General features: G+C 42.1%; 1 protein-coding gene across 5 annotated transcripts in view; it reads right to left on the bottom strand.

Annotated features, from left to right (window-relative positions):
• Positions 1–21,353, bottom strand: part of cdk16 (cyclin-dependent kinase 16) — a 39,068-nt gene that overhangs the window by 8,564 nt on the left and 9,151 nt on the right. For 4 of the 5 annotated variants that reach the window (XM_053680423.1, XM_053680422.1, XM_053680421.1 and 1 more), the window contains exons 2-16: positions 19,583–19,763; positions 15,091–15,255; positions 13,062–13,195; positions 12,430–12,555; positions 10,224–10,280; positions 9,225–9,339; positions 8,573–8,667; positions 7,369–7,431; positions 7,005–7,128; positions 6,234–6,354; positions 6,023–6,120; positions 5,770–5,875; positions 4,844–4,886; positions 4,359–4,449; positions 3,043–3,120 (exon numbers count right to left, since the gene is read on the bottom strand). In XM_053680423.1, the coding sequence (XP_053536398.1) occupies positions 3,043–3,120; positions 4,359–4,449; positions 4,844–4,886; positions 5,770–5,875; positions 6,023–6,120; positions 6,234–6,354; positions 7,005–7,128; positions 7,369–7,431; positions 8,573–8,667; positions 9,225–9,339; positions 10,224–10,280; positions 12,430–12,555; positions 13,062–13,195; positions 15,091–15,255; positions 19,583–19,703 (1,537 nt within the window). In that variant the 5' untranslated portion in view covers positions 19,704–19,763. The remainder of the gene's footprint in view (positions 1–3,042; positions 3,121–4,358; positions 4,450–4,843; positions 4,887–5,769; positions 5,876–6,022; positions 6,121–6,233; positions 6,355–7,004; positions 7,129–7,368; positions 7,432–8,572; positions 8,668–9,224; positions 9,340–10,223; positions 10,281–12,429; positions 12,556–13,061; positions 13,196–15,090; positions 15,256–19,582; positions 19,764–21,353) is intronic. The other variant, XM_017467491.3, reaches the window with a different exon arrangement.

Here is a 21,353-nt window from a genome sequence, read left to right as displayed (position 1 = left end):
GCACTAATTCTACCTGAGACTACTGATATTTATTTATTTATTTATTTTTAAATTAGAGAAAGGGTCTTTTTGGGACAGATGTTCTGCCCAAAAAACCTTGTAAAAATAATTAGAAATGTAAGTTGTCCCCTCATGGTTGTCCCCATAAGTCAGGGGAAGTTGAAACATTTTCCACACGAGGCCAGCTTCCCATTTTCAAGAACAAAATGAAAGTCCCTAAAAGTATCTTCACTTCACTATACGGACTTAAAAGAGGAAACCGAGCCTGTACTCGACATAAACACGTGGTTTTCTGTGTTCAGCCCTCGGTTTAAACACCTCGAGTACGGTAATGAAGGGAAATCATGCAGCAATGTTCGTCTCCGCAACATTTCACTATTCAGAATCTGCTTGATTAAAAAAGGTACTACCCACGCCTATAGGAAACTTAAACTATACAGGGTGTCCAAAAAGTCTCCACACACACGGGGGAAATTAGCACTTTTTTTTTTTTTTAGCAAAATGTCTTCTAAAATCTTTCGTCCTTAGTGTATATTTTTCAGATAGCCTTTAGGAACGCCTTTGACAAAAGAAGAGCGCACTGAAATCATTCTCGGGAAGCTGTCGCAAGGTTGCGATGGACTTTAACAGGAAACATGGCGAAATTGTCACGTCATACACACACACACACGACACTGTCGCCAAACTTATTAACAAGTTCAGAAAGACTGGCCCGAGACGTAGGCACAACCGACGTGGTGCTGGTGTATGTAGTCCCCTACTGTATGGAGACGTTTGGGACACCCTGTAGATTTGCTGTTCTGTCTGTGTCTTTCGGACACTCTGATGGAAGAGGGATTTAGACAGGATGCTGCGTCCCTCCTTCCTATTTCACAAAAGAAGCTGTGTGTGTGTCTTCACCTCGAAAAGGGCAGATTAGTAAAACCCCTCTGCCCTCTTGAGCATGTGCACCCGTCACTCACACTAATGAGCCAATAAACTCTCCTCTCGCGCACACACACACACACACAATCCCTGAAGCATCAGGAGCTGTGTGAGAAACCCTGTGGAGGATAAGGGCAGCAAGAGCTCAGCAGCAGCATTCATTACCATAGGAGCGTGTGTTGAATTACGACGACACACCACAGTGAACTGTTACCTTTTCTGCCGCTTTGATGACATTAAAGGGAAAGTTAGCAGCTATAGACGCTGTTTAATAGCCTGACTGCTTTAAGTGAGTCACACTCAACATGTTAATCTCACACACGCTCTTATACTTCCCATTATAATACACATTTACTTGTGAAATACCAACACGGCTCACGAGCGAACAAGCTCTATGGATTTTTTTCAGAGCCCTAGCACACTTTATATACTGTATACGGCCCAATGTGGCTCAATAATATAGTTGCTATGGTTTACAAGAGTCATCACACTCACTCTCATAAACCAATGTACTCTTTGGTTTATGTTATCTGCATGAAGGTGGGTTTTCCCGCCACTGGTTTCTCCCAAACTGAAAATTTAAAATCAGACTAAACAGAGGAGACGAGAAAATATTCAGCTTCCAAAAGTCAAGACATCGGACTGCTGAGATCACAGAACGGCAGCGCAGGATAAGACGAGTGGAAAGAGTTGGGAGAAGGGATTAGAGTGCAGGGACAAACAGCTGTGATGAAGAGTGCTGTACTGTACCTAAGGAGTCCCGGAACCTTAGGCATCTTTGCAAAAGTTCTGGAACAGCAAAGCAACAGACAGGACAAAGTAGTGTGTGAGAGAGTGAGAGAGGAGAGTGAGAGATAAGGACATACAGACAGAGAGACAGACAGACAAACAGCCAGATAGAAAGAGAAAGACAGATAGAAACAGATAGAGAGACAGGCAGACAGATAGAGAGAGATGCACATAGACAGACAGACAGACAGACAGACAGACAGACAGACAGACAGACAAAGAGAGCGAGAGAGACAGAGTGAGACATACAAAGAAAGAGAGAAATAGACAGAGACACAGAAAGAGACAGACAGACACAAAGAGAAAGACATACAGACAGACAAAGAGAAAGACAGACAGAGAGAGAGAGAGAGAGAGAGAAAGACAGACAGACAAAGAGAGAGACAGGCAGATGAGACAGACAGACAAACAGACACAGAAAGAGAAAGAGACAGAGAGTGACAGCCACAGAAAGAGAGAGACAGACAGACAGGGAGAGCAAAACAGAGAGAGAGGAAGAGAAAGAGAAGCACAGACACAGTGAAAGAAAGACCGACAGGGTCAGAATGAGAGAGAAAAACAGAACTAGAGAGACAGACAGACAGAGACAGAGCAAGAGATACAGAGAGGGATAGAGAGATAAAAAGGGTGAAAATACAGGGTGCAAGAAAGAGCTATAAAGAGAGACTGCTCAAGAAAGGACAAGCTACAGAAAGTGAGAAACAAAATTAAAAACAGAAAGAATGTGTCTGTGAGAGAGAGATAGAGAGAGCAAAATGAAAAAGAACAGAAAAATGGAGAGATACTGAGTGTGTCGTTAACCTTAAAGAAACACAGGAACAGAAGAAAAAGATTCACAGAGGACGTGTGCTGCGACTCCATCAGCAGTTCATGGTTTTAAAGATAAACTAAACGAAGCTTAAAGAAGTGGTTGAAGGAGACGAGAAAGAGTGTGTGAGAGTAATGTTACACACACGAGCAGAGAGAAGGATGGAGACGGGTGATGGATGCAGTAAGATAATGAGTCTGAGTGACAGAGTGAGGAAAAAGAAAGCCGTAATTAGCGGCAGCTTCACTGGACTTCAGCACTCATCATGATTATAGGCATTACTCATCATTATGTAAATGGGACTGCAGCAGCTCTCTGGTCAGGAAGCTCACTCGAATACTACGCTCACTCAGCTATGATGAGGTTTGCAGTGCTGAGCAGAAAAACTTGCTGCCAACTGATTTAAGCACAAAATATTAACTATTCAAAGCACAACAAGTCTCGTAAACAACTTTGTCCTTCATCAGCATCATCGTCATTAACATGGTCATGTGATGAAGGGTAATAGAGTGTTTCTGTACCGGAGTCGGACATCGAGCTCGTCCTCATGGTCGCCTCCTTCTCCAGCTGAATGTCTTGAAGTGCAAATATGGATGTAGCTATGTGAGAGAGAGAGAGAGAGAGAGAGAGAGAGAGAGAGAGAGAGAGAGAGAGAGAGAGAGAGAGAGAGAGAAAACTGACCTCATACACTCATTTACATTAACACACACGGTTTCAGCCTGGTCTTACACCAACTCACATGCATCGTATCAATTTCTATGGCCCTGTGTGTTTCTTTCATTCTTTTTCCCTTTGTGCTGCTCTGAATCTGTGAATGCTATCAGTCAGTGAAGGAGGTGTGGCCTGTTTGTCAGTACGAGTGAAGGAGGTGTGGCCTGTTTGTCAGTACGAGTGAAGGAGGTGTGGCCTGTTTGTCAGTACGAGTGAAGGAGATGTGGCCTCTGTGCCGTCACTCTCAGTGAAAGAGGCGTGTCTGTTGTGCCGGTCAGCCGCAGTGACGGAGGCATGGCATGTGTGTGTAAGTCTCAGTAAAGAGGCGTGGTCTCTGTGCTGTCACTCTCCGTGAAGGTGGTGTGGCTTCTGCCGGTCAGTCTCAGTATATAAAATGTGGCCTCTGCGCTGTCACGCTCAGTATAGGAGGCGTGGCCTCTGCGCTGTCACGCTCAGTATAGGAGGCGTGGCCTCTGCGCTGTCACGCTCAGTATAGGAGGCGTGGCCTCTGCGCTGTCACGCTCAGTATAGGAGGCGTGGCCTCTGCGCTGTCACGCTCAGTATAGGAGGCGTGGCCTCTGCGCTGTCACGCTCAGTATAGGAGGCGTGGCCTCTGCGCTGTCACGCTCAGTATAGGAGGCGTGGCCTCTGCGCTGTCACGCTCAGTATAGGAGGCGTGGCCTCTGCGCTGTCACGCTCAGTATAGGAGGCGTGGCCTCTGCGCTGTCACGCTCAGTATAGGAGGCGTGGCCTCTGCGCTGTCACGCTCAGTATAGGAGGCGTGGCCTTCTTTGAAATTTCTTTTTCAATCAAGATTCATTTCACAGAACATCTTGGCACAATGAATGATTTCCTATATATTCCTCCTGTGTAAATCACACTATCAGGATGGACTCTTCACCCTAGTACTAGCCTAATTGTGTGTGTGTGTGTGTGTGTGTGTGTGTGTGTGTGTGTGTGTGTGTGTGTCTGGGAAATTGATCAAAGATCAAAAAAGGATCAAAGGAAAAGCCACAGAAAAAGAGTAAAGAAACAAAAGCTGAACAGCTCCTGAATGTCATGTACAAATATCGACCATAACACACTTTACAACTGCATTATACAGTGTGTGTGCGCGCCCACTTACTGTCAGGCAGTGTGAGGACTCTCTCTCCCATACAGTGGAAGTACGAGTGTCTCATCGCTTCTTCTGCAGATATGCGCTTCTTTCCTTCAAACTGGAACACCATAGCAATAACAATGAACACACACACATTGACTGCCACACAATATATAAATAATGCAGCTCTAACATCGTACACAATAGACTACAAAACCATGCTGACTAATGCCGTATCTTATTGAAACACTGTTGAATATCATTAAATACACAAACGCAGGCTTTTAAAATCATACCGCACGTTATCATAAAAGAAACACACGGATAAGCCAGGTGTTTGATGTGGGTCAGTGTCAACAATACACAAATTGGAACCTGAATAACTAGATTTTTTTTTTTTTTTTTTAAACAATAGGGATCTGCTAGCATGATTCCAGCACTGTAATGCTAACTGGCCTCCAGAAACCATCTTTCATTAATAGAGACATCAGTATTTTCATCAAGTGCTGTACCTGCAGCAGTTTGGACAGCAGGTCCACTCCGTCATTGTCCAGCCTGTAGCAGAGACAGAAAGAGCAACAGATACAGAGACGGAAACAGAGAGTTAATGGAACAGTCAGGACGAAAATCAAATTTACAGCTCGACACTAAACCCGAATGTAGTCCATCAGCCAAGACACGCTGTCCGACGTTTGCATCGGAGCTTTATTTAGCTTAAATAGCAGACTAGTAATGAAAATCTCTCTCACCCAAAATCCTTTCCTCTAAATATCTGCCTCGAACCACATCCAGTTCTTCACAGATGTGGTTTACGATATGATGAGACATATACTGTAATCTATAGTTGTGGTCTAGGGTTGCAATATAAATGTCCCGCAATATAAATACACAATTTCCATGCAATTAAAAAAAATATTTATTCATTCAATCTTCAGTAAGCACTTTAACCTGTATATTTTTTTTCCCAATGTTCCTTCAGCGAGATCCGAATTTGGTTTTAGTTATTGCACCTCAGCATCATCGAATGACTTGCAGAAACATCTAGTGAGATGAACACCATGATCAGATTTGAAGCCATTTATAAGGGATTTCCTTCAGTATGATGAATAAAGACGAAAAGAATAAATCAAATCAATAAAAACTCAATTAGTTGTGGCTGTGAGAGACTTTGATTACGATCCCTAGTCCCATAGATCCAGTACAAAATGAGAGAAGGAAAAGTCGGACATCATCGCGCTAGGGGAAATCTTTGACTGACTTGCTGTCGAAGTGTTAAACCATAACTACTACATTTCGTGATTTGCTTTGGATAAAACCATCTGCCAAATTAATTAGCACAAAAGCACATACTACAGTACTAAACCCCAACGTTAAGGTTATCGAGTATGCTGTACTGAGCAAAGATGCTGCAGAATCTCTCTTTTTTTTTTTTTTTTACCTAGGGGTGTGGTTATGGAGGCAGTCGGCACGGTAACGGGGGTAGTTGTAGGACATGAATTCTTCATTGGAGGTTATTCCAGGCCAGGTTTCTTCCGTAGGTGTCCCTGAGAGAAGCAGCAGGAAGGAGTTATAAATACCGCACGCAGACATTCGAGAGCTAAAGACTGAATAGAAGCTGTCTGATTTATTGCCAAAACCTGCAGAGTGAGAGGTGGAGAGCGAAAGAAAAACGAGGAACGCAGCGGCAGTACCTAGCAGTTTGAAGATAAAGTGCAGCTCCTCCTCCACTGTGGATCCTGGGAACAGCGGCCGACCCGTAGCCATCTCGTAGAAGATGCAGCCGACGCCCCTGCACCGAATCCCACCAAGCACAAATAATGTAGCTGCTACTGTAGTACTCCACTTATTCCTCCAGCACTCAAATAAGAGAAATGGAGACTAAATAAAGAGACCGGTACTGACCACATGTCAATCTGGGTGGAGTAATCTGTGCTGCCCAGTAGGATGTCTGGTGGGCGGTACCACAGAGTCACCACTTCATTCGAGTAAGTCTTGGTGGGAATCGACTTGGCTCGAGCCAGACCTACGGACAAAAAAAAGAAAAAAAAAAAAAGTAAAAAGAAACGATCAGAAAACAAGACGTTTTTGGTAATCAGTACTTTATCTAAAAAGCGCAGAAAATGTCCCATATCGCTATAGCAAGGGGAAAATAAGTAGTTAATGCTACAGCTAAACTGTAGACGTGTCTCTCGTAAATTCTGCTATGAGATGGTAACAACCAAGATGTTTACAATTTACTTTCATAATGTATACACATCACCATATTTTAGATTTGTTTAAAAATCTACTTTATACTGTTATATCGCATTATACTGTATCGTACAGTAGACATTTAAATCTACTGTATATCGTACATTAAATCATGGAATTATGATCCCGTGACGTTTCTTTCATTCTCAGTTTGAAGAATTCACTGGCGTCATTTGGATTTGTTGCTCCGCCGCGTCATCAATCATTTGCATAGGAGTGAGCAAATGTCTCTGGAATCTGCACCTGTAGACACGGAAGTCCACGATGGACTCGAGTGGACCTGACTGAACACGTTTTGGTTTGATAGCCCATTTTAAACACTTTTAATTTGTCCGAGTGTGGATGATGTCATTCTCTAAGCACGTGTGTGTGTGTGTGTGTGTGTGTGTGTGTGTGTGTGTGTGTACACGCAGAGGTACAGACCAAAGTCAGCCAGTTTGAGCTCCCCACGGTCATTGATGAGAAGATTCTGGGGTTTGAGGTCTCGATGGAGGACTTTGCGTCTGTGACAGTAGTTCAGTCCTCGCAAAAGCTGGAACAAGAAGAGCTACACACACACACACACACACACACACACACACACACACACACACACACACAATTGAATACAGAGCTTACACAACAAGCATACAGTTGAGTATAACACATCACAGGTTAACATCCAGGAAAAGTAGAATCAGCTCTAGCGACATAAGTTTCTCCGATGGAGCATGCACTCGAGGGGGTCTGTGTGATAAGAAGTGAAAAGAAGAGCTGCTGTAAAGTGGAGCACCGCAACAACTCTCACCTTCACGTTGTGCATGTGGATGCAGTTCCCGCAGTCATCCAGATACTGTTTCAGGTCTTTATCCTGAACGGCACAAATGAAAACAGTTAGAATGGAAAGGAGATGGAGAGTCGGCAACCACCGCACAATCGAGCATTAAAATAGGAACAGCGGTGTTAGCTTAGCAGGTGAAATTTCTGCGCTAGTAATCAAAGGATGTGAATTCAAACCCCACACTGCTATATAGACACAAGTGCTGAAAGGCTTGGAGGAACCGATTGGAATGTTGTAAGCTCAAATCGGAGACGGCCCACTGTATAAAATATTATAATGAGGCAGCACGTAACACTGAACAAAATGCTTGACGTAAGTCCCGCCCCTCGGTGAAAAAGAGCCAATCGTTTTGTTGGTTAAGATGCTACCGTAAAACATCTGGCCTTTTATTCTGGCACATTCTTGCATTGATGCACGCACAGATAGAGGGCACTTTACTCTGTCGAATACAGATGATTGTGTAGTAGCTGGAGCTAACGGAAATGTTTTTGCATTAACTGAGATCAAGACCTTACTATTATTTACATCACCTTTGTCAGATTTTATTAGCCTTTAATAAAATAGCCAGATTTTCATTTCAAATCTGTGTTCGAAACATCACTTGTAGATCAATTTCTGGTTTAAGGGTCACTCCCATGTTCAAGAAGGTAGCAGTCTGCTCTGAAAACTACTGCCAATGAGCATCACCAAGATGGCCGCCAAGTGGCGCACCAACCATCCTGGGTTTTTTTTTTAGGTTAAAAAAAAAAAGTTTCAAATAAATAAAAGCACATTATGACCTGTTCTTCCGGGTCTCAGTTGGTAACATGAGTTAGTTCCTGGCAATTCTAAAAGCAACAAAAACATGATCACAATGTCTTTGCATTGTGTACAGACAATGAAAGACTTGTAAAATGTGTTCTGAAAGCCAGAGGGACAACTCGTAAAATCCTCCATGATGATGATGTTATTTTTACACCAGGTCCCTGCCCCAGCACCATATCAGACACGATAAATCTGCTCAGGATTAAGCTTCACTATGATGTCGGCTTTGGAAAAAAAAAAAAAAAAAAAAAAGCATTCGTCAGTTTAATAAAAAGATCTGCCAGACATATGTTAATGTCCATTTGTGCATGTGCGTGCAATAGCGGTCGATGTCTGCAGACCTCTATTTTGCATGCGTGTGACTCACTAGGTATTCAAAGACGAGCGTCAGAGACTTCTGGGTGTGGATGATGTCATGCAGAGTCACAATGTTGGCATGCTTGAGATCCTTTAATAGGGAAACTAGTGAGAGAGAGCGAGAGAGAGAGGAGGGGATTAAAGAGTAGAACACAAAGCAATTATCTACCCAAATTATTGTGAAATCAACTGTCTGTACAACATTGCTCAATTATGACCATTAAAAAATTGCTTGCGATGTCTGAGAGAATCTGTACTTACAGAAAAGGTTGCACTATGTAAGGAATAGAACACTTGAGGTCATGCGATTATATGAAAATGATCAACTCTGTGAAGTGTAGTAAATAACACCGCCCAGAAGTTTATTCTTTTTCCTATAATAACATGCCCCGAAGTGTTGTATTCCTTTTACATCGCAGCAACAAATACAATCGTTTATCTACTAAAATGTCAACATAATACTTTGCATTCATTTTCTATGTACAATTATTATTGTGGAATGTCTGCAAAGTAAATAAGCTCCTGCTCTCAGTTACAGACTCCTTCCAAAAATGTTAAACAGAGACGTACTCTCACATCATATCAACGATTACACACATCCATGTAGGTGGAATATCCGATTACACAGTCTCGGTGTAAGTTGACGCGACGTTCCGACTCACCCTCTCTGATGGCGGTGCAGGGAGCTCCTTCCTCATGCTCCAGCCGGATCTCCTTGAGAGCCACGAGGTTGTCGGTTAGCTTACTGCGACCCTTATAGACCGTGGCATACGTGCCCTGAAAAGCAGATTTAAAACAAAGTCATTAAACATACACACTGGATTTTAGCTATAACTTAACGTATAGTAATAATAAAATATTCCAAACGGGATTTTCAAACACACTTATATAATAGAGTACAGTATTTTCTGGACAATAAAATCGATCGAATTTGAATCGAAACTAGCCTTCGTCACGTTTCCCGTCACGTGAGCATACCCGTGAAAGTAGTAAAAATTTCGCTAGAGGTTACTGTCTGGTAATGAAATACTACAATAGTACTCAATTTTTTTTTTTAATAAACGTAAATTACACAATATGGCCAAAAGTATGTGGACACCTGACCAAATGTCGCCACAAACTTGGAAGCACACAACCGTAAAGAACGTCACTGTATGCTGTAGCATTACAATTTCCCTACACTGGAACTAAGAGGGCCAAACCTGTTCCGGCTTGACAAAACCAGGTCCATAGAGACATAATTTACCAAGGATAGAGACGAGGAGCTCGAGCGCCCTTTCACAGAGCCCTGACCTCAACCCCAATGTACACCCTCGGGATTAACTGGAACGTCGACTCTGCCCCAGACCGAAGCAGGAATACACTCTGAATGGGATGCCATTTCATCACAGGTCACTGCACACACACACACACACACACTCACGCACTCGCACACAGAAGCACTTTCGTGTGCCCAATCGACCTACAGGAATGTTTTTGGGGAGGTGAGTCACAGTGGAAAAGAGCTATCAGCTGGATATAGAAGTCTCTGGTTCAGAAATTAAGAGACCCTATACTCTCAATCTAGATTATCAACTACAGAGGCAAAAAAAAAAAAAAAAAAAAAAAATCCACCTTGTAATCCAGAAAATACAGTATTTATTTGAAGTCAGAAAACGTACCTCTCCTAGTTTATCCAGTTTCACGTAGGTTTCCAGCTTCCCGAAACCAATTTCTGACTGAAAAGCAAAAACATACTTCAGTACTTCAGAATTAGCGTGACTCCTTTTACCATTGAGTTACATCACCAGCACAATCAACGCACAGATTAAATGTATTAAGTAACGAGCGTCTGTCTACAAACCCTGATTGTTGCCTGTACAATCATTCTGATGATGCACTCCAGATAAACGTTTTACATAATTAGCATAATCAATATACGCCATAAAATTCACAACTTAAAGATAATCCGTGATTAAAACATTCTGCAATGGAGTATCCCTAATGATGGGATCATTTACTATAAGAGTAGTATACAGAAACATGTCCTGCATAATAAATAAATAAATAAACAAACAAACAAACAAACAATTACATCACATTCACTACCGGTCAAAAGTTTAGACACCCTCATTCTTTATTATTTCCCCCCCACACATTTTAGAATAATAAAGTCGTCAAAACTCTAGAATAACAAGAGGAACTATGGGAATTATGTTGCGATAAATAAAATCCAAAATAATTTTATATTTTAGCATCTTCAAAAGTAGACGCCCTTTTTGCCTAGAATTTCCAGAAATGTATTCTTGGCGTTTTCTCGACCGATTTATTCAGGAATTTCTCCGAGATGCTTTTTAAACAGTATTAAAGGAGTTCACACCTACGCTGGACTCTTATCGGCTGCTTTTCATATAACAAATCTCAAAACACTAATCCATTTAAGTAGAGTAGGACAAACGTGTCCATTCCTGGACCTTTAATCCCCCTGCACCATTTTAAGTACACATGCTAAAACACATGCTACCCTTCTCTCGAACGCCCATTCAGCCTCATGAAGTGCTGGTTAATAAGCTAACGCGATAAGGCAGCTGTATTTGAGCAGGGAAAACAAACAGCCCACAGGTGCTCGAGGACCAGAATCATGAATATAAATAAATAATTTAATTCGGATTCATTTGCATTCAAATACAAATATAATGCATTATTCTGTCAGTGGAACGGCTCGTTACTCTGCATGGAGACTCTCCGTTCATCTGTACGAGTGCTCAGCAGCTCATAATGGCAATTTAGAATGGTTAGAAGTGCTGATAATGTGGACCTGCGTGTTCTCTGCAGTGACCCTGAATACATAAGACATGCAGACAGACAAGACTGAGCCCGATAAATAAGAAAAGGGAGAATGAGAGAGAGAGAGAGAGAGATAAAAGGGCTTCAGAGAGCTACAGAGTAAGAAACAGAAAGGGGAGGGGGGGACAGACAGAAAGATCAGTCACTGATTAGAAAGACAGTAAGATCAGCAAATGATCATTAGGACAAGCGGCGATCGGGGAGTGATGAGGAGGACGGAATAAAATCAGTGTGCGATCAGGGGAATTGAATGAGATCAGCAAGGGAGCATTAGGAAAAAGATCAGTGAGTGATTAGAGAGGCGGAATGAGATCAGTGAGTGATCAGGAGAGAGGGGGAAAAAAAAAAAAAGAACGAGAGATCAGCGAATGATCAGAGGGACACCACTTTAATGGTTACAAGTGCTGACAATGCGGAGCCGTGTGTTTGCTGCTGCTACCCAAGAATATATAAGACATGGAGTCGGACAAGGCTAAGAGAGATTAAAGATAAGAGAAGGGAAAGAGGGAAAAAAAAAGTATCAGCAAGACAGAGAGAGAGAGAGAGAGAAAAAGGTCAGCAAGACAGAGAGAGAGAGAAAGTGAGAGAGAGAGAGGGGTCAGCAAGACAGATCAGCAAGACGGGTAGGGGGGGGGGGGGGGGGGGGGGGGGTCATCAAGACAGAGAAACCAGCAAGACAGAGAGAGAGTGAGTGAGAGAGAGATCAGCGAGAGAGAGAGAGAGAGAGAGAGAGAGAGAGAGAGAGAGACCAGCAAGACAGGGAGAGAGAGTGAGTGAGAGAGAGATCAGCGAGAGAGAGAGAGAGAGAGAGAGAGAGAGAGAGAGAGATCAGCGAGAGACAGAGAGAGTGAAGGGTCAGCAAGACAGAGAGACCAGCAAGACGGAGAGAGAGTGTGAGAGAGAGAAAGGTCAACAAGACAGAGATTAGCGAGCCAGAGTGAGAGAGAGAGAGAGAGAGAGAGAGAGAGAGAGAGAGAGAGAGAGAGAGATCAGCAGTGATCAGTACAGAGAAAGAGATAGAAGCTCAGAGAGCTTCCTTACCAGAGAGACCCTACGCAGTCGTCTGCTCAGTGGTTTATCAAACAGCGGGCTGTTCAGACTGAACTTCTCCAGGTAGCCGTCTGGGAGTCGGATATCAGCCGGCAGAGACAGCCTCTTATTTATGTCCTTAGGGAAGAGCCAAAATGCACACACGCGCACACACACACACACACACACACACACACACACACACACACACACACCCTTTATCATCTTGATCCTGAATGTTTAATTGGAATGCACATCTGTAACCAACGTTCTGATCCATTAACCCTAATGATAGTAATTTGTGGCTTTTTTAATGCTAATTAAAATAACCAAACCTCTATTAACCTACAAACTAACCACTAATTCAGGTTTTAAAAACCCCAAACAAGTCAGCATCAGAGTGCGAGAACATAAAAGTCCACTGTGAATAATTTTAAATTATACTACATCCATCTGTCAGTGTAAATCAACACGCCATTTTATTGCAGGTCCTGCTGCGCAGCTGTTCTCGTGCGGCTCCGAGGAAAACAATAACGTCTCTTTATTTGCCCATCAACACCACATCCATCATTCTGAGAGAAATAAACAAGCCCAGCAGAAAAAGGAGGAGGAGGAGGAGGAGGTTTGGGGTGGTGCTGAAGTACCTCAGTGGAAATTTTGCGCCCTGCGTTGTTGCGCATCCTCACACGGACTGGGCTGTGCACCTCGTCGGAGGAGGTGGCCGACGCCTGGTCGCTTTCTCCATCGGAGCCTATCTTTACATCTTCGTGGACGATCTCTGTGAGTGCACATACAAAAATACACACACGTTACACTGCCGTCACCCTGCTTTTATACTCCTGCGAGTTGCTTCGGTGAAAACCCGACTTGGTCTTGACTTAATCGAACAGAACGCTTTATCGTGAAGAAATCGTGCGGTGAAGTGACGAGATCCGACAAATCATCACTGAACGCGATAAACAAAACAGCTAGTTAACGGGCTCATTTGCATACTTCAGCTTTCTGCAATATCAGCGTTGGAAAGGCCAGCGTTGTAAGAATTATTAACAGACACACGGGTGGACAGACGAGAAATACGTTATCTAGCCCATTGGGAACGTTAAAGCTCTAACGTGTTGTCCGGTCCTACGATATGGTTGCCTGGAAACGGGACTAGGCTAAAAAAGTGACATCTAACGTAACGTCATAAAGTATGGCGAGCTAGTCAGAGAGTTTAATATATAAATACTGACTAAGCTCCAGAGCTTCTGTTCATGTTCACATCAAACGTCAGTATGAAGAAAACGTGTGATCTCTGAACTTGATCATGGCATGGATGCTGGGTACTAGATGGGCTTGCACCATTCTGTCTAAACTCTAGAGACTGGTGTGTGTGTAAGAGAAAATCCCAGGAAATCAGTAGTTTCTGAAATACACAACCCACCCCATCTGGTACCAACAACCATGATACAGTTGAAGTCACAGAGATCACATTTTTCTCCCCCATGCTGATGTCCGAACATTAACTGAAGCTCTGGACACGTATCTGCATGGTTTTAAGCACCGCACTGCTGCCACATGATTGGCCGATTGGATAGCTGCATAAACGAGCAGGTGTTCCTATTAAAGTGCACGATGAGCGCTCCAGCTGATTCCGGAAAGATCTCCGGGCTTCCGTACACACTAGTAAAAAACCTAGATCCGCCAGATTGCACCTGGGCAAGGTGTGTAGTGCAGCAGGCGGTGGGATTTGGATAGTTAGTTATAGCATTGTATTGTGTCATGTCGTACAACTACGAAGCGTGTTATGTCTAAACGTACATACCACACGGAAGGTTTTGTTTTGAAAAAAAGTCAACACGGAGTATGGATTTTTATGTTCGTCCGACGCGAAGAAAAGAAACGGACCTCCCAGACGTGGAAACACGCTCGTCGCAGACACCCGAGGTTAACGGTTTGTCCGCCGCTGGAACAATACAATACATCGTGCAAATCTAATCAGCACTCACTTAAACCAATCATTCTCAAAAAAAAAAAAATATTATATATATATATATATATATATATATATATATATATATATATATATATATATATATATATATATATATATTAAATAGTATACGTCTGCACGTGTACTTTTAAAACAACAGCGGCCTGGTCAAAAAAAAAAGAAGAAGAAAATAAAGAGACAGTATTAATGAATGAGTATTAATACTGTAAAAATAATAACTCGGATTTGCTTTCCCTAATCCTGAGCTTAAAACTTTTAACAAGAACCGCGACCTTCTCCTCATCGTAATTGCAGTATTTTAACGCTTTTTTTGGCAGAGCAAAGCCAAGGACGTGCTGTGATTTAAGTGCTGCTGTTATTTAATGCATCCAGGATCCGCAGTGCCGCTCTCAGCTCCATTCCTGTCCTCATCATCTCTCGCCCTTCTGTGCGTGTGGGGTTTATATCGGACACTGCTTGAAGATCTCACACACACACTCATGAGGAAGGAGATGTGGCTGAAGAAGTTCTCTCTAATGCAATCAGTGTATGCATCTGCACTGTATAGGAATGCATATATATCTATATATATCTATATATATATATGCATGCAGGCGTGTCCGAGTGTGTGTGTATGAAATGTGCTGCAGGCTGTGAGTGTATGTGTGTGCGTGAGTGTATGTGTATGTGTGTGTGTGTACCGAGGCGTGTTGTGTGGTTGAGATAGGAGCTGAGGCTGCGGCCCAGGCTGCGCGGCCGGTGCAGGGAGCTGCTGTAGGACTGCAGGAGCGAGTGCATGCTGAATGAGCCGCCCGCTCCTCTCACTGAACCACGCAGAGTGGCACTACCCCCGCCTGGCATGGCCTCTGGGAGAGAGGGAGAGGAGAGGGGAGGGGAAGGAAGGACAGGAAGGGAGGAGAGGACACGAGATGAAAAGAGGGATAGGAACATAGACAGGCCATAATTTGAGAAGATATAAGGCCGAAAGACAGGAGAGAGGGAGAGAGACGAAGAGTAATAAAAATGAATGAGGAAAGATGAGAAAACAAGGTGAGAAAGACAGATGATGCAATAAAAGGAAACGGGAAGAAACATCAGGAGAGGAGGGGAAGGAAGAAAAAAAAAAAAGAAAGAAAGAGGGGAAACAGCAAATTAAAATCGAACCAAATCAACAGGGAAAAAACCAAAACGCATTCGCATGCATTAAATCCAGTAAAACCTCGTTTACACAAAACCGCTTCATTGTTAGTAAGAAATAAATAAATAAATCTGTAAATAAAATCAGCAATGCCAAAAACAGGGGGATGTACAATCGAGTTCCAATTAGTTTGCTTTTTTTTCTTTTCTTTCTTTTTTTTAAAGCTCCGATTATTCATGCCATCACAGACTGTCGTGTCATGTCAGACTGTTGAAATATAAGCGCAGCAATTCCTCATGATGGGAAATGGGCTTGGCCTCGCTGGCTGAGCGATAGTTGCACCGATGCCACAATAAGATGGTTTTATCTTTAAAAACAAAAACAACAACCCCCAGACACGGAGCAATCGAGCCACACAATCTTTCAAGGCTAAGCAATAAAACAGCGACCTGAGGCTAGTCATCATCTGGATAACCATCTAAATATAATATAACCCAAACTTCTTATTGTATGCTCGAACGTCGTGATTTATCATTTTGAACACATGATACGGTGAGTAAATATTGTGTTCATAATCTCAGAGTCTTTCACATGGTGACTAATACGCTCAGAGTCAGAATCTTATTACAGTAGATTATTCCCGAGTCTTTTAGGCCACGCTTAGGCCGGTTTGCCCCCAAAATAAGCTCGTATTGCAGTCTCTTATTGCTAGTACTGATTCAGTGACTGTTTTAGCATCTCCCATAGATCACAACTCATCTAGTATTATATTATTGTGCATTATATTTGAAGTCACGTCAACCACGCGTCGATTATATTCCACACAATAAGCGAACATTTCTAAAAAACATCTCGTATATCTGCGCTTCTGCCTGGTCAATAGAACGGAGACGTCAGATGAAGAGATGATTTCGTCAGACCAAAGCAGATGATTGATCAGAGCAGAGGGGGGCCATGCTGGAATAAAACATGCTGATTGGTCAGAAAGCAAACAGCAGACTCAAGCTCAGTGAAACCTTCTACGCATACGCAACCGTTCGAAAACGAAATGAACGATGAATGATCTTGATGTTGTTTAATATCTTAGCTTTTTAACCTGTTTATTGATTTACATATGATAAAAAAAAAATGCTAATGAGAAAAATAACTAATTTGCATAAAACCTAGTAAAAACTCGTTCGTAAAATAGTACATTCACTAGTACATGTATAACATTTCCTTACTTATACATACTTATATAGTGTATACACATACAGTCATGTGAAAAAATATGTACACCCCATGAAAACTGTAGGCTTTTTTGACATATTTGGACAAGCAAACATTTGATCCTCTTTGAAACAGTGCCTATTAATAAAGATGATACACTATCAAATAAAACATGAAATTGACATTTTGTAGTCATTTTCATAATTTAAATGAACAAAAAACAGACCAGTCACATGGAAAAAGTAAGTACACCCCTACATTTATCACACCTTCAAACCCATACAATTAGAATCAGGTGTTCCAAGTTTGGGTTCCAGTGATTAGGACCTGCTTAGGGAGTGCAGGAGGAACCGGTCTTATTTATACCGCCCTCATATCTAATATCTGATGTTCCTTTTGCTATTGAGGTGTGTTGTGTCATAATGCCAAGATCTAAAGAGCTCTGTAAGGCCTTCAGGGGGGGAAAAAAAAGGTTGTGGATACCTAGGAGTCTTACAAGGGATTTAAAAGGATCTCCAAATTGTTTGAAATACATCATTCCACTGTAAGGAAAATCATCTACAAATGGTGCAGATTTCAAACGACAATTTCGGCCCAAGAGCAGACTGTCGGATGCAGAAAGAAATCTCAGAGAACCCCAAAATTTCGTCACAGGATCTGCTAGTAAGTCTTGCAACTGTTGGTTTCAAAGTGCATGCTTCTACAATCAGAGAGAGATTGCACAAATTTGACCTGCATGGGAGGCGTGCCAGGAAAAAGCTTTTGCAGGACTACAGTCTGCCAATGAACATACAGACCAGGCCTTTTGGAATAATGTGCTTTGAACAGACGAATCAAAGAGTTGTTTGGCCACAGTAACAGCAGACCAAAAACAGCCTTTCATGAGAAGCACCTCATAACATCTGTGGTTGCCTCAGGGACACTGAACTGAAAGTGGACCTTTCAACGGGATAATGCTCCTAAGCGCATTAGCAAATCCACCAAGGAATGGCTCAGAAAGAAGAAATCGAGGGTTATGGAACAGCCTAGTCAAAGCCCGGATTTGAATCCCACTGAAATGTTGTGGGGGATTTGAAATGAGCAGAACATGTAAGAAATCCCTCAAACATCTTGCAAATGAAAGAATATTACATGGAAGAGTGGTGAAATTTTCCAGCAAGCCCAGTGGACACTTATACAAAACGCCTACAAAGAAGTTATTCTCCTAAAAGGGGAAATACTAGCTTCTGAGGCCAAGGGTGTACTTAATTTTTCCGCAGAAGATCACATCTATCAATATTTCTGTTGAATAAGTTATTAAAAAAAGCTAATTTTCCTTGTGGATTTGTTAGAGTATATCGGCTTCATTAACAGGCGCCGTTTCAAAGATGATCAAATGTTTCCTCGTCCAAATATGTCAAAAAAGCCAACAATCCCCATGGGGTGTACTTATTTTTTCACACGACAGTACGTCTTGATTCGTAGCCAATTTTAGGTTTATATATATATATATATATATAAAACCCATCTATTTCCTACCAGCCTGCTAGGGCTCCCAAGCTGACTAGGCTAACATGCTTTATCTGAAGTCACTGCATATTTTCAAACTGCTGCTAATGCAATGTTATAGTGCAGCTGAACACGCTTGGAGGAGAGCGCTAAACTGCGCTAGTCTCTATACATGAGCTAGATGTGGCCGTATAATTGTCGGGATACAAAGTGATGATCTCTTTGTAATATTAAAAATGTGTATATATATATATATATATCTCTCAAATTTTAGCCACGTGTTGAGTTGAGACATGACGCATAAGCGTGTGTATTGTCCTGTTTTATAAAGTCCTGTATTATGTTGTACAGTATAATAATTAGTGAAGATTTGGGATGAGTACGCACGATGCTGACGATGTTAATGTCATGATGGGTTACTGTGTCAGTGCTTCGAGTTGTGAGAGCTGTGATGCACTATAGAGGCATGTGCTAATAATTGCTAATTTGATGCATCTAGTAATTCGGAACTCGAAACAGATTTGTGAGGCGACCTGGGAAAACCCTTCACATGGGGAAATTCTGACATTTTCTAATAAACATAGTTCCAAAAACTACAAACTTTCCAGAACTGAAATATGTTTCTCCATTGCATGCATCAAGTAAAGTGAAGCCTATAAAGATTTCATCTCGACTGTTGTGCAGGAGCATCACGGACATTTTGACAGCCGGTATCTGATTACAAACCGAACCGATTTGGTTTATATCCGTTTCACTACGGCATGTAACGATCCACAACTTGATCAAAGCGTGACATTCGCTGTGTGAAGAAATCACAGTTTTTATTCATCTTTAATCACTGTCTTTACCAAGGCATTTGGAAAACTGCCTCCTTATCAAACATGACATACACACCTTTGCGTAACAGTACCAAGGCGAGATTAGAAAGAAAATGAAAAACATTTGGGGGAAATATATTTATGGATTACTAAGTATAAAACCCCAGGAAAACCCGGGAATTTATACACAGCGACATCCGAAGGGCTTTCCCAGACCACACACGGGCTCATCTTTTTTAAAACACTGGTTACGCCTCCTAGGTATGTTCCATATAGAAGTCAGAAATAAAGACGGCAGATTTCTAAGGTTCCTTATTTTGAACGAACGCAAAAGTAGCTTCGTTTTCGACTTTCTAACGAAGGAAACGGTGATACGACGAGCTTCATATCTTCGTATGCGATTCCTCTTTGTGACCCGTGATGATTACTGTGGTTTGAACTGAATATCAGAGCGTGCCTTGTAAAGTGCCTTGTAAAAATGAGCGTGATGACGACTTGCGGATGTTGGATTGGGGAGATGAAGGTGGTGTGGCGCAGTACCAGAGTCGCTGTGTGCTCCTGTGTCCTGAGAGCTGATGCTCTCGGGCAAGTTCTTGTCCCCGTTGTTGCCCCCCCGCAGCGTCATGGACAGCTGCCGCTTGATCTTCCTCACGCGCTCCATCAGAGGGGGCAGGGGGGGCCGAGACGATGAGGAGGGAGGGGCAGCCACTGTACAGTCGCCCTATGACACACACAGACAAACACACCTGTGATGTATTTCAAGTATCGTTCAGGATGCTACTCGATCAACATTTCTCTGCGACTGCGTTACAAAAAGTGGCAAAAATATCGCAAGAATGTTTTCACGGTACGCAAAATGAAACGCTATATCAAGTTCAGCCAGGTCATAAAAAGATTATACCTACAAATTCAATTAGGTAGGAGTGGCCTCTATAGTACATCATATATATGATATTTTAAAACAATTCTACAATTCATGACATGTATTTGGATATAAGTTTTGCCAACAAACCGTTACAATTTTTTGAAATTCATGTTTAAAAAAGGAGCTTACGTCTACAGAAATTAAATTACCATTGGAAACAGTTGGGGGGAAAAAAAAATCTGCAAAAATATTAATATTTTAAAAGATATAAAACAGTAGAAAGCCTCCTTAAGTCAAGTGCTTTCAGAGTTTGTAATTGTTTTTTTTTATTTTTTAAAATTATGATAAAAAAAATCACAATACCCACAATAGCTCAGAAAAATGTATCATGATATACAATTTAGCTAACAAAACTGGCTGCAAAACAGTAGTAAAACAAAAAAAAGAGTGAGTTTCGACTTTATTTACTACCAATTATTTAATTATGCTAATTCTTTAATGCTTACAAGTATAAAAATTTTTTACATGAAATTGACGGCATCCGTTCAGTACCGTTTAATTTGTAATTATTAAAAACGTTTTTTTTAAAAATACATCACCATACCAACGATATCTCAAAAGTGTATCGCGTAATCATTTATGGCTATATCAATATTATTTCGATACGTCACCCAGCCCTACCACAAGACTGGCCTGTACATATGCGGAAGGGGGGGGGGGGGGGGGGGGGGGGGGGGGGGGTGGTACGATTTTTAAACGTAGTAGTGGCTTATTGTGTTATTGACATTACATCATGACGTCTCCCAACCCATGAAGATGAACATTCTCTCTTGGGGAGAACACAACATCGTCACGACCCTTTCGAATAACACTCTTGTTAGCACTCCTGGGATGACAGATGACTGTGTGGGCGGACATGTTTGTTAGTTCTGGACGTTATTGAAAGCGATGGCGCTCCACTGGGAAGACGTCACGCTGAGACTCAGTGCCGGACTCGACTTCCAGCTCAGAGCCAAGCGAATAAACATCAACACAAACTGCTCACTTCAGAAACAATCAACCCCCGGCCGCCATCGCCACATCGTTTCAAGAGCGTGTGACCCCCCCCCCCCCACCAAATTCAAGAGATAGCTAACTGCCTCGTTAAAAAAAAATAATAATTTTAGAGGTTAAAGGCAAGATTCCGAGACATGCGCAGTCGGGCTACGGAAACAAGGACGCAAACAAAACACATGCAAACGGTCACAGATGAGCTACAGCAAACAACTTCACTCCCTCAGGCTCCTCTTCAGAGACGAGACCGTTTTAAACATTTAGGAGCACATCTGTGCTCCTAAACATCTGTGATGCAAATGCAAACTTTTTATCCTTAGCCAAAACATGAAAATGTACATATTATACATTTGTACTTATTTACCAAAGACATCTTACATCTCACTATACAGT

This window comes from Ictalurus punctatus, chromosome 5 (genome assembly GCF_001660625.3).
Source record: "Ictalurus punctatus breed USDA103 chromosome 5, Coco_2.0, whole genome shotgun sequence".
In the NCBI taxonomy this organism is placed as follows: domain Eukaryota; kingdom Metazoa; phylum Chordata; class Actinopteri; order Siluriformes; family Ictaluridae; genus Ictalurus; species Ictalurus punctatus.
Note: the sequence above shows the minus strand (reverse complement) of the source record. Positions and strands in the feature narration are given on the sequence as shown.